This window comes from Gadus chalcogrammus, chromosome 8, assembly GCF_026213295.1.
Source record: "Gadus chalcogrammus isolate NIFS_2021 chromosome 8, NIFS_Gcha_1.0, whole genome shotgun sequence".
NCBI lineage: Eukaryota > Metazoa > Chordata > Actinopteri > Gadiformes > Gadidae > Gadus > Gadus chalcogrammus.
In genome coordinates, this window is record NC_079419.1 from 1794571 (window position 1) to 1807070 (window position 12500).

Here is a 12500-nt window from a genome sequence, read left to right on the forward strand (position 1 = left end):
CATCAGCGGCCTGTCCCCCTCGGCCAATCAGAGGGCCGGGATGCATTCCCCGCCCCCTCGGAGAGCCCTGGTGAGAGAGTTCAGCGGCACGTACGAGAGCCTGCCCGCCCGATCCGTCCAGGTGAGGGGACGAAGACTTAGACCTGGACTAAGACTTAGACCTAGACCTGGACTAAGACTTAGACCTAGACTTAGGCCTAGACCTAGACCTAGACCTAGACGTAGACCTAGACGTAGACCTAGACGTAGACCTAGACTTAGGCTTAGACTTAGACCTAGACTAAGACCTAGACCTATACTTAGACTTAGACCTAGACTAAGACCTAGACTTAGACCTAGACTAAGATTTAGACCTAGACTTAGACCTAGACTAAGACCTAGACTAAGACTTAGACTAAGACTAAGACCTAGCCTTGGACCTAGACTTAGACTAAGAATTGGACTTGGACCTTCTTTATTGCCATTCAATAAACACACCATCAGTGCACACATTCAACGAAATTTTGTTACCTTGTCTCGCAGTGGAGTGGACACTTAAATGAATACTGTATTAAAATATTCACAGAATATAAAGTGCTGGTGGGATTTAAAATGACTAAGTGTATAAAAAGTGCAATGATAAAAGGATAAAGTGACATAGTGATCAGAGGCACCATCAGAGGTAGCAGCAGGTTACAGTCCAGTGAGGATCCCATGGAGGTTTGGGGTACGCAGGGGAGCTGTAACAGCCAGAAGTGAAGCTTTATCTATTGGACTGGACTGGGTCTCTTACGGCTCTAACTGAGCCCTCAGCTACCATTTCTACTTTAAGCAGGCCCTTTAACCTGCTGTGCAGGTAGGATATTACAGTTGCAAAGAGAGAGAGTACAGAAAAGAGATTTTCAAAGCAAAATACTCAAAATATTGATAACACGCATGTGAATGGCTGGCATGTTTAATTCCCCTGGACCCATCGTGGATTGGAGGCCTGGAATGAGTAGGGAGCCTTTCAAGATCAAATTGGCCGATACAGCAGCAGGCGCATTCAATTGAAACCGATATTCTCAAAGAGCATTTCACTCACTAATAGCTGACAGATGGCTGTGGTATTTCTAACCAAATAACACTTCATTTGCAGCTCTTACATCTTATCTACATTCCCTTTAAGGCGGACGATGAGAGAGCCCTATCTGTGTGTTGTCTACAGCGGCGACGGTCGCGGCGGGAGTCGCGCTAGATCCATCTTACCAGAGTGAACTTACTAAACAGTTTAAGTCAAACAAATCTTAGCGAGTCAAGAGAAAAATGAATTCCCCCGGCATCTGCCTTCCAGTGCAGTGATTGGACGCTCTCTGTTCGACGCAGAAAGCTGATTGGTCCCTCACCCACTCAACCCTCCCCCCCTACAGCTGTCGGAGTCCCGTGTGATGGAGTGCCCCAGCATCCAGATCACCACCATCTCCCAGGACGACGACCCCGCCCCGCCGGGCTCCCGCTACTGGGACACGGGCGGCGGCGGCGGCGGCGGCGGCGGCGGCGGCGGCTGGGACCGCGAGCGCCTCTACCTCCCCCTGCTGGACCCCTTCTCCTACCGCGACGGCACCCCCGGCTCCCTCAGCCCGAGCCCCGCCTCCAGCCCCTCCTCCCGCGGCTGGCTAAGCCCCGCCTCCAGCTGCGACTCCCTGCTGGTGGAGGAGGACGACCTGAGCGAGAGCGCCGTGCACCTGGTGCTCTCGCCCTCCTCGCGGCCCACCTCGCCGGGGGGCAAGAAGCGGCGCAACACGCCCCTGGGGGGGTCGCCCTGCGCCTCCCGCCGCGGCAGCTACTCCTCCGAGGAGCCGCACGCCGCTGGCCCGGACGGCCACGACTCCGCCCCTCTGTCTCAAGCCCCGCCCCTGGGCTGCGAGCTCAGCATCCCGCAGAAGACGAGGAAGACGTCGCTGGAGCAGGTGAACGCCGCCGCAATGTCACGTGTAGTTCGGCCGACCGTGCGCCGTCGGGGCGTCGTCGGCGGGTGGTCTCACGCTGTTGCTCGTTGTGCTTCACTCACGCAGCTCTCCAGCAGGGAGGTGGACCCGGAGCCGGCTCCAGGCCACAGCGCCCCCTGCCCGGTGCCGGAGGAACAGCAGCCCAGGAGAGAGCCCCCCTCCGTGGGCATGGACTACCTGTCGGTGCCCCCGGCTCTGGGCTGGGGCCGGACCCGCGCCAGCGCGCACAGCCCGCTCTTCAGGTCAGCCCGCCGGAGAGGATGGTTGATTATATGCAGATATAGATAGATAGATCATTTTGATAATCCCTTACAGGAAATGACAGTGTCACTGCAGCCTCAAGACAGACCGTCTTCGCACATTTCCTCCGATAGCTTTATTCGATTTGTGTACTTTTATTTTTTTATTTTTAAAATACAATAAATAGATACTCAAATGAAGTGCAACGTTAGTTTTGTGCATTGTAAAACCTTACAGCAGCTCGTATACTAGACTTCCTGTATCTCTCGGTTTTGCATACAGTTGACTAAATGATTTACTGAGATAGACTTTTGGGTACACAAATACAAGATAACTATCCGATATAGAAAATGTTTTTAATTCAATTCGTTCATTTTAGGACTAATGCCCTGCCCCCACTCGATTGGCCGCTGCCCTCCCAGTTCGACCAATACGAGCTGCGCATGGAGGTGCAGCCCCGCCCACACCACAGGGCTCACTATGAGACGGAGGGCAGCCGAGGGGCGGTCAAGGCTGCTCCCGCAGGCCACCCGGTGGTGAAGGTAGGGTACTACACCTCAGTGCTTAAAGTGTAATTCCGGCGAATATTGAACCCGGGGTCTTTTCCGGCATGAAGACCCATAAAGTAAGCCATGGCCATGGCCTACCGGTAAGGCACAGACTTTGAAAACAGTCTTTTTTAATAAACTCCCGGTAAGCTAACTAAGTTCTTCATGCTTCGTTTAATTTGTAGGGACCCTAGTCATGCTACTGCAGAGGTTTGGTAGTATTTTGAGCAATATTAGTGGTTAAAAGATGTCAATTTCGAAGTGTTCACACCGCCCCTAGCTAATAACATGGACGCATGTTACTTTGCTCCGGGCATTCGCGAGCAAGCTCTAAACTCGATTATCAACGAAAAACAGTGTCTGGATGGCCTATGTCATGGGTCTTCATGCCGGGAGAGACCCTGGGTCCAAGTTTCGCCGGAATTATACTTTAAAGCTAGGGGAGGCTGATTTTGAAAGTATCTCCAAGGCCTACATTCCCCTCGAAAGACAATCCTCCAAAATACGTGACTAACTCGCTATTCACATAGAGAGTAAAGTATTTTATAATCACATAATGTGATTTTATCCGCTGTGATTTGATGTTAGAGTTATGTTGATTAGATTTGAAAGAAAAATAATCTCATGAACAGGGTACTCTGAAAGAGAAAACCATGAGATTGAGCCAACAAGAGGGAAAAGTTCAAGTTCCCTCTTGGTGTCTTTAAGGAACGTTTAGACCTTTAGATGGCAGCAGACTCTCGCAGGTCTGGTATCAAGGGGCAGTGAGAAAAGACAAGGCACTTTTCTGTTCCCTTCTTAAATGTGACGCACCTCATATTTGGATCCACTTTGGCAAGAAACACTCACTTGTGGTCCAAGAACACAAGGCCAACGAACAATCAATTATTTTGAGAATAAACCGCAACTGGCAAAAATGGATAAATGATGTCTTCTGGCAACCTTGTATCAACTTGTTCAAGACGACAGCAGGCTGCCAGTGCAGTCAACGCTTGAACTACATAGATAATCGTGTCGAAGGGGGGATTTGATTTGACAACATTACAGAGTGTTGCGACAGCTGTTACTCTTTGTGTTTGAATTGCTCCTCTTATATAGTGTGCTTTGACGGGCGTAACCATTCTGCAGTGTACAAATCTGGTTCCCTATTATGGTGCTCTACTTTACACCCCATAATGCACCGTGAAAGAGCTGTCCAACTGATGCCCACTTATAACCGAACTTCGTCCCATGATCCATAGCGGTTTTAATTTTCCAATCAAGATGGTCGGCACTTACTGATATTTTATGCAAAGCTGACCTCTACCGCGTTGGCAGTCGTTATGTGATAAGGACATGTCACAACGCTCAGTTCGTCAGGTGCCTAATTAGTGTCCCATTTCCCACTGAACTTGTTTTATAGTGTTCCAAAAGCCAAAAGAAACACAGCCTCAGATTGTCAACAAATGTTCTCCCCATTGTGTGTGTGTGTTTGTGTGTGTTTGTCTGTCTGTGTGTGTGCATGTTTGGTGTGTATGTGTGTGTGTGTGCGTGTGTGTTCTTACAGCTGTGTGGCTATACAGACCGGAAGCCTCTGTCACTGCAGGTGTTTGTTGGAACAGCTGATGACCGATCAATCAGGCCTCATCCCTTCTATCAGATACACAGGTAAGGGCGTGTGTCTTTCTCTAAGCATCAAAGAAGACAACATAAGTAGATGCAAGTAAAAAGGTATTATGTGTGTCTTTGTATAGATTGCATGTTTGTAGCACAGGATTTTGTCTAAAAAATGCTATGTGCTGCCTTGGGATTCATTAGGGCTGTTTCCCAGTTCCCATCTGAGAACAGTGGTTTTAATTGCGATGTAAGTGCTTTAGAAATTTATTTAAGAAAGAAAAAACAGACGAGGAAAACACGAGCAACAATCTTAAAAATGCAATTATTTTTGTGTAGTCTACAAGTTGCATATAACTATATATATGTAGAATGGGTTTTCTTTGTCTCATCCATTTTAGGGTCACGGGGAAAATGGTGGGAACGGCAAGTCAGGAGAGTGTCCAGGCTGGAACCAAGATCCTGGACATCCCCCTCAGCCCTGAGTCCAGCATGACTGCACTGTAAGAGAGAGAGAGAGGGAGAGAGAGAGGGGGGAGGGAGAGAGAGGGGGGGGAGAGAGAGGGGGGGGGGGGGAGAGAGAGAGAGAGGGAGAGAGAGAGGGGAGAGAGAGGGGGGGGGAGAGAGAGAGAGAGGGGAGAGAGAGGGGGGGAGAGAGAGGGGGGGGGAGAAAGGGGGGGGAGAGAGAGGGGGGCTGAGAGAGGGAGGGAGAGAGAAAGAGAGGGGGGGGAGAGAGAGAGGGGGGAGGAGAGAGAGAGAGAGGGGGGGAGAGAGAGAGAGGGAGAGAGAGAGCGAGAGAGGGGGGGGGGAGAGAGGGGGGGAGAGAGAGAGAGAGAGCGGAGAGAGAGAGGAGGAGAGAGAGAGAAGGAGAGAGGGGGGTAGAGAGAAAGAGAGCGAGACAGAAAGAGAGAGAGTGAGGGAGACATACAGAGAGAGACAGAAAGAGAGAGAGAGAAAGAGAGAGAGAGAGAGAGAGAGAGAGAGAGAGAGAGAGAGAGAGAGAGAGAGAGAGAGAGAGAGAGAGAGAGAGAGAGAGAGAGAGAGAGAGAGAGAGAGCATTTGAGTGAGATGAGAGAGATGAGTCAGTGGGTGAGAGAGAATTCCCCCATAGTGTTTTGGAAACCTAACGGATTGTATGTAATCTGGTAACTGTGTTGAACGATGTGCAAGGCAATGCTGACGTAGAACATATAGAATTTGCATCTGACATTAAAGGAAAATCCTCATACTGGTTTATTAACAATAGATACACATACAATACATGCAAGTGTTTTGAAAAAATCATGGTCTGCAACATCAACTCCATTCCTGTATAAAGCAATCATGACCATTGATACCATTGTTCCTATTTGGACCAATGGAGACAAAACACTGGACCAATTACATAAAGGATCTTACTCTTTTTTTTAATGTTTGTGGCAGAAACAGATTTCATGTTGCAGAAGGCCATTTTCCCGCACAGCTTATATTGTTTTTGGCTGTGTGGACAAGGAGGAGTATGTTAAAAAAGGCTTTTTTCAAAGCCTTGAGAAGGTTTAAAGTTGAACTCCCAGGTGTGTGTGTCTCTAAGCATCGACTGCGCAGGGATTCTGAAGCTGAGGAACTCGGACATCGAGCTGAGGAAAGGGGAGACCGACGTGGGGAGGAAGAACACGCGTGTCCGGCTGGTCTTCCGAACTCATCTGCCTCTGGCGCCCTCTGCTGGCGCCCCCGGGCGGGTGCTGGCCTTACAGGTGGCCTCGCTGCCGATTGAATGCTGTAAGTCCCCTGTCTTGAAGGCATGGATGTGCCTGCTTGTATTTTTTGCTTTGTATTTAGTTTGTCAAAGATCAACGCTTGTTCAGGGGCTTTTGGCGTTAACTGCTGACCGAAGGGTGTCCGTTGTGCGTCTTCATTCGACGCAGGGGGTTTTCAGCTCAGTACAATGTAATCCCTCCATGGCGAACAGGGATAAGTAACCCTAATCCTAACCCTAACCACTACTACCCTAACCCTAACCACTACTACCCTAACCCTAACCACTTCTACCCTAACCCTAAACCCTAACCCTAACCACTTCTACCCTAACCCTGGGCTTTCCCTGGGCTTCAGACAGCGCCGTGGAGGGGTTTGAAAGGGAGTTGAGACCCCCTGCGAAAAAAATGAAGACGCACTAGGACACCCTTTGCGTCAGCAGTTGACGCCAAAAGACCAAAACAAGCGTCGATTTTTGACGAACTCGGAGTGAGACTGTGTTGTTTGTGACGTAGCTTTGTGGCGCGAAAATGTAACAATCACTCACTCACTCTCCTGTCATGGCGTGGTCTGTGTCTCTCGATCGCCCCCTCAGCCCAGCGCTCGGCCCAGGAGCTGCCCGTCATCGAGTCGGTTAGCCTGACTTCCTGTTGTGTGGAGGGAGGGGAGGAGCTACTGCTGAGTGGCACCAACTTCCTGCCCATCTCCAGAGTCCTCTTCATGGAGAGAGGGACAGGTACACGACGGATGAGGGAGAAGAGATAACACGAGAGAGAGAGAGTGAGAGAGAGAGAGAGAGAGAGAGAGAGAGGGAGAGAGAGAGAGAGAGAGAGAGAGAGAGAGAGAGAGAGAGAGAGAGAGAGAGAGAGAGAGAGATGCAGAGACAGAGAGAGAGAGAGACATAACAAGCAAGAGAGATTGAGCGAAAGAGAGAGAGAGAGAGGGAGAGACAGAGAGGGAGAGAGAGATAACGAGTGAGTGAGAAAGAGAGCGAGAGAGAAAGAGAGCGAGAGAGAAAGAGAGTGAGAGAGAGAGAGAGAGAGGGACGGAGACAGAGAACGAACGAGATAGACAGAGAGCGTGAAATGTGTGTGTTTGTGTGTCTATGGATGTGTGTTTGTGTGTCTATGGATGTGTGTTTGTGTGTCTATGGATGTGTGTTTGTGTGTCTATGGATGTGTGTTTGTGTGTCTATGGATGTGTGTTTGTGTGTCTGTGGATGTGTGTTTGTGTGTCTATGGATGTGTGTTTGTGTGTCTGTGGATGTGTGTTTGTGTGTCTGTGGATGTGTGTTTGTGTGTCTGTGGATGTGTGTTTGTGTGTCTATGGATGTGTGTTTGTGTGTCTGTGGATGTGTGTTTGTGTGTCTATGGATGTGTGTTTGTGTGTCTGTGGATGTGTGTTTGTGTGTCTGTGGATGTGTGTTTGTGTGTCTGTGGATGTGTGTTTGTGTGTCTGTGGATGTGTGTTTGTGTGTCTGTGGATGTGTGTTTGTGTGTCTGTGGATGTGTGTTTGTGTGTCTATGGATGTGTGTTTGTGTGTCTGTGGATGTGTGTTTGTGTGTCTGTGGATGTGTGTTTGTGTGTCTGTGGATGTGTGTTTGTGTGTCTGTGGATGTGTGTTTGTGTTTGTGTGTCTGTGGATGTGTGTTTGTGTGTCTGTGGATGTGTGTTTGTGTGTCTGTGGATGTGTGTTTGTGTTACCATCAACAATGTAGTCAAAAAATGCACTATTGAGTCACACAAATTCTTACATTTGTTGACATCACATTACATTCATCAAAGCGGTATTATGGTAACGGGGAAACAGTTCCAGCTCATTAAGTTAATTAAATTAGGCATACCCTTATTAACATCATGAGATACATCTGTTTTCGCCTACTATTACACGTCTGTGATAAAGGTAGATTCCTTTATCGAAAAGCAGCCTTATGGGTTATTTGGGTGGGTAAACCTTCTAGAAGCTTTATGTATCCCAAAGCCTATCTTGCGTGGCTGGAATGCTCTGTGGTGGGAGGCTTTCGTAAGAGTCCTCCGCATTCAGCCCAGAGATGCAGCCCTTGTTCAGACATATCTGAAGGACGCAACCGGTGTATGCTTCGTAACCTTCGGTCCCCCAAAGGCCAACAGCAAGGCATGCATCTCCCCACTGTATTTAAAAAAGTTCAATTAATAACAATTAAAATGTTTCTTATGAAAATATATATTTATTTAAATTATTAGATGTTCAATACATCTAGGAAAGTCAGCATTTGATTATCAGAATGATCATGAATTAGTTAAATTAGAAGAAGAATAGCTAGCGTTCCAAGCTAGCGAGGAAAGCTAACAAGGTGAACAAGGTATTCAAACCTTCTCCTCACTGAAGCCCTGCAGTAGGGCTCAAACCATTCAGCAGCTCTTACTCCTGTTCCCCCCCCCCCCCCTCCAGACGGCAAGTTACAATGGGAAGAAGAGGCCCGTGTTGACCGCGAAAATAGCAATGAGGTGAGTGTGTTTGTGTGTGTGTCTGCGAGTGTGTGCGTGCGTGTGTGCGCGTGTGTGTGTGAATGTTTGAGTGTGTGTGTGAGAGAGATATGAGGTATCCCCCGCGTCATATGGTCAACAGCCAAATCTATAACCGATGACAAATCTGGTGGCTGAGCACATGCACAAACGTAAATCCCTGTTCGCTCCGGTGTCCGTGTGGCTTTCCTCTGCAGGGGCTGTTGTGTGTTCGGGTTCCCGCCTACAGCGACCGGTCCGTCAGTCGGCCCGTGGCCGTCTGTCTGTACGTCTCCAACGGCAAGCGGAAGCGCAGCAGTACACACTGTTTCAAGTACATTCCCAGTGAGTGTCCGGCTGGCGACCACGTGTCACCTGTTGAGATGTTGTGTTTTCTGTTGCTAGTCGAGTCACGGTGCTTCGTCCTTTGAGGAGCTATGCTCACAGACAACTGAAAACGTGTGTGTGGTAAACAAGAATAAGGCAATTATTGAGGACATATTGGGTTATGGATGTTCATGAAAGGGGTTACAATACATAATAATAAGTAAGTATAAGTATAAATAAAAAATATATTTTTTATTGTTTTATATCAGAAAGGTATTATAATGTTAGATTAATCAAGCTATATTTCTAAAGTTGATAACGCAAAATGTGTGCAGTATTGGATATGAACACGGTCTAATACAATATTTGACCCGATCTAATTAATGACATTTCTCCCTGCAGTCATGTTCAAAGAGGAGGAGTCTCTGCGGCCCCGCCCCCTGGCCCTGGCCCTGGCCCCGCCCCCGGCCCCGCCCCTGGACGGGCTGTGTCCCATGGAGAGCTCCATGGAGAAGGCGGACGGGCCCCCCCGGCCCCCGCGAGGGGACCCCACGTCGGAGGACGCCCTACTGGGCTTCCACCTGCCGCCCTACCCCTCGGCCTACTCCTCCCCGCTCTACCCGGTCGCGCTGGGCCCGCACGACGAGTACTTCCCCCGGCCCGACGCCCGGCCCGACGACCCGGGGGGAGGCGACGACGGCCGGGGGCCCCGCGGCGGCGGCGGCGGCGGCGGCGGCGGCGGCCCCCTCGCCGAGCGGCACCCCGGCTTCGAGAGCCTGGAGCTGGGCTTCACCGAGCTGCTGCCGCCGCGGTACCCCCACGGCGGGCGGGGGGCGCGGCCGCCCTCACCCTCGCCGTGGCTGGACTCGCCGTACCTCTCGTCCTCGCCGTCGCCCTCCCACTCGTCCTCGCTCAGCCCTTTCCCGGCCGGCAGCCCCCTCTCCGGCTCCCCGCTGCCCCCCCCCGGCCCGCACTACCCGGCCTACGGCCAGCAGGAGGCGCCCCCCTCGCCCCCCAGCTCCTCCTACCAGGACTTCTACTACCCGCCCCCGTACTCCCACTACGACGGGGGCTGCTGGGACCCCCCCCCGGGGAGGGGCGTGGCGCCCGGGGGGGGGCGCTGGGCGGAGGGCTCCTCCCCCTTCCCAGGCTCCTCCCCCTCCACCGCCGCCATGCACCACATCACCCTGGAGGAAGGTGAGACCCCGCCCCCTGGGAGGGACTGGGCCCCGACCGGCTGAACGGGGGAGGAACGAGGAAGGGGGAGGGATGGAGGGAGGGAGGGAGGGATAGATGGAGGGAGGGATGGATGGATGGATGGATGGATGGATGGATGGATGGATGGATGGATGGATGGATGGATGGATGGATGGGGGGATGGGGGGATGGGGGGATGGATGGATAGATGGATGGATGGATGGATGGATGGATGGATGGATGGATGGATGGATGGATGGATGGATGGATGGATGGATGGATGGATGGATGGATGGATGGATGGATGGATGGATGGATGGGGGGATGGATGGATGGATGGATGGGGGGATGGGGGGATGGATGGATAGATGGAGCAATGGATGGGTTGGTGGATGGATGCAAGAGTAGGAGTAAATTAGATCATGTTGGCTATGTAGTCATTGACAACCGGGGACATTTCATAGTGGTTGGTGGAAAACCGGGACATTTTAGCGTCCTTTGGCTTTTGTCGGGACTCAGGACACGCATCTCAAAATTGGGACCAGATGTCCCGGAAAACTGGGACACCTGGTCACCCTATCACAAGGGATAAGAAAGTGTGGCAAGCGACTCTGCAAAAATGTGCGTTTGCCAACAACGCGCAGACAATAACGCTAAACTTTATGGTCAAGTAGGGGGCCACAAAATATCATCCCGCGGGCCTCAATTGGCCCCCGGGCCGCGAGTTTGAGACCCCTGATGTAGATGGATTGAGATATTGGTGGTTAGATGGATGAATGGATGACAAAGGGACAGATGGATGGATGAATGGATGGTGAACATGTATGGATGGAGGACCTATGGCGAGACGGATGGATTGATGTATGAATGAATTACGTACGGAGGGATGAGCAGAGAGTGAATAGGTGAAGAGTAGGCAGAAAGGACAGATGGGCTAATCCCGTCTCACCTTGCCCCCTGTTCTCCTTTCCTTCGGCAGTGAATGAGTTCATCGGGGAGGACATCCAGTCGTTTGGGACGGAGTGCCAGATGGACAACCATCCTCACTGAGTCGGCACCTCTGTCCCCCTCACTATGCGACGCCACACCCTGCACGCCATATTAAGATGCTTTGATCCAGTTAAAGGTAATACGGAAATGGGACAATCATGAGCAAAGTGTTTTGATGCGTGATTTGAGAACTACAGTGAACACTCATGGTTTTATAAAGGGCAAGCAATGTTTTTAAAGATATAAATTATACAAAGAAAACAAACCTTTTGGAAGTCGGTGTGTCTTTCTTTCTTTTCCGGGGTCACAATGCTTTGGGGAAAAAAAAAAAGCGTGAAACTACTACTAATCCCTTGATCACAGTTTCAATTCCTCAACCCCCCCTGACCCCTACGCCGTCAGTAAGGTAAGGAAAGCCTCTTCGACCCAGATCGGACGGAGCAGAAGCCTTGAGAAGGAACCCAAATGAGGGATAAGGCTGGGTTAAGATGAGGTCGACCTAGCTCCGGAGGCAGAGCGGGTTGGTAACAGGAAGGTAGCTAGTTCGAGTGTCGAGTCGTCCCTGAGCACGACACCCGACCCTGACTGCTCCTGACGAGCTGGCTGTCGCCTTGCATGGTTGACGCCGCCGTCGGAGTGTCAATGTGTGGGTTAACCGTTGTAAGTCCCTTTGGTTAAGAAGCGTCTGCTAAATGTAAATTGCTTCATCCTTTAAGGGAGACAGCAAGGAGGGCAAAATGTTCCAAAGGGGCATACATGATAGGGTTATGGTATGGACTATTGACTGTTGCCACTTTCCTTCCTCAATGTTTCCATATGGGAAGACATTTTTTGAGTTCTATTCATTGTTGCTTTGGTTTTTTGTCCTAAACCTACCTCTGATCCGAAACTCAACGGAGCCCACAACCAACCAATTCCAATAAAAAAAGGTCATAAAATGGTTGGGATAGTAATGAGTGGACCCTAACGCAGAATTCTTGGAACACCTTCACTTTCCTATTTGAGTAGGATTTACAATGCCTGTATGAGTAATGTTCTGTCCACAGCAGAAAGGATTGGGCAACACTGATCCAACAAAGACTACTCACAGTGACTAAGCCAACAGTGAAACTGAGGGCAATCCAGGCAAATGTTATCCAGCTGGAGAAGTGGCATTGTCCAACTTTGTACGTAATGATATGTTTCGTTAGCACGTCATGTAATGTCAAAATCAGAACCATTTAGAGTGACCTTGGACACTTCACTTCTGTGGTTGGTTCTGAAGTAAGAAATGAAGAAAAAAACGGAAGATCCAAAAGTATAGCATATTTTCGTTTGCGTTATGAGACTTGGTTCCATGTAGCATAGATGTGGATTCAATGTAGAGTCCGTCCTATTTTGGAGTGACTTGTTTTATTCGTCAATTACAAACACTTCATTC

The 12500-nt window shown here is 50.2% G+C and overlaps 1 protein-coding gene across 1 annotated transcript in view; it reads left to right on the forward strand.

Annotated features, from left to right (window-relative positions):
- Positions 1 to 11576, forward strand: part of nfatc4 (nuclear factor of activated T cells 4) — a 15185-nt gene extending 3609 nt beyond the window's left edge. Inside the window, exons 2-13 of the mRNA XM_056597774.1 lie at positions 1 to 121; positions 1389 to 1928; positions 2034 to 2209; positions 2587 to 2749; positions 4302 to 4402; positions 4750 to 4851; positions 5919 to 6106; positions 6678 to 6818; positions 8514 to 8569; positions 8785 to 8911; positions 9296 to 10090; positions 11070 to 11576. The exon at positions 1 to 121 is cut by the window's left edge and continues 40 nt beyond it. Of these exons, the coding sequence (XP_056453749.1) occupies positions 1 to 121; positions 1389 to 1928; positions 2034 to 2209; positions 2587 to 2749; positions 4302 to 4402; positions 4750 to 4851; positions 5919 to 6106; positions 6678 to 6818; positions 8514 to 8569; positions 8785 to 8911; positions 9296 to 10090; positions 11070 to 11140 (2581 nt within the window). The 3' untranslated portion in view covers positions 11141 to 11576. The remainder of the gene's footprint in view (positions 122 to 1388; positions 1929 to 2033; positions 2210 to 2586; positions 2750 to 4301; positions 4403 to 4749; positions 4852 to 5918; positions 6107 to 6677; positions 6819 to 8513; positions 8570 to 8784; positions 8912 to 9295; positions 10091 to 11069) is intronic.
- The last annotated feature ends 924 nt before the right edge of the window (positions 11577 to 12500 follow it).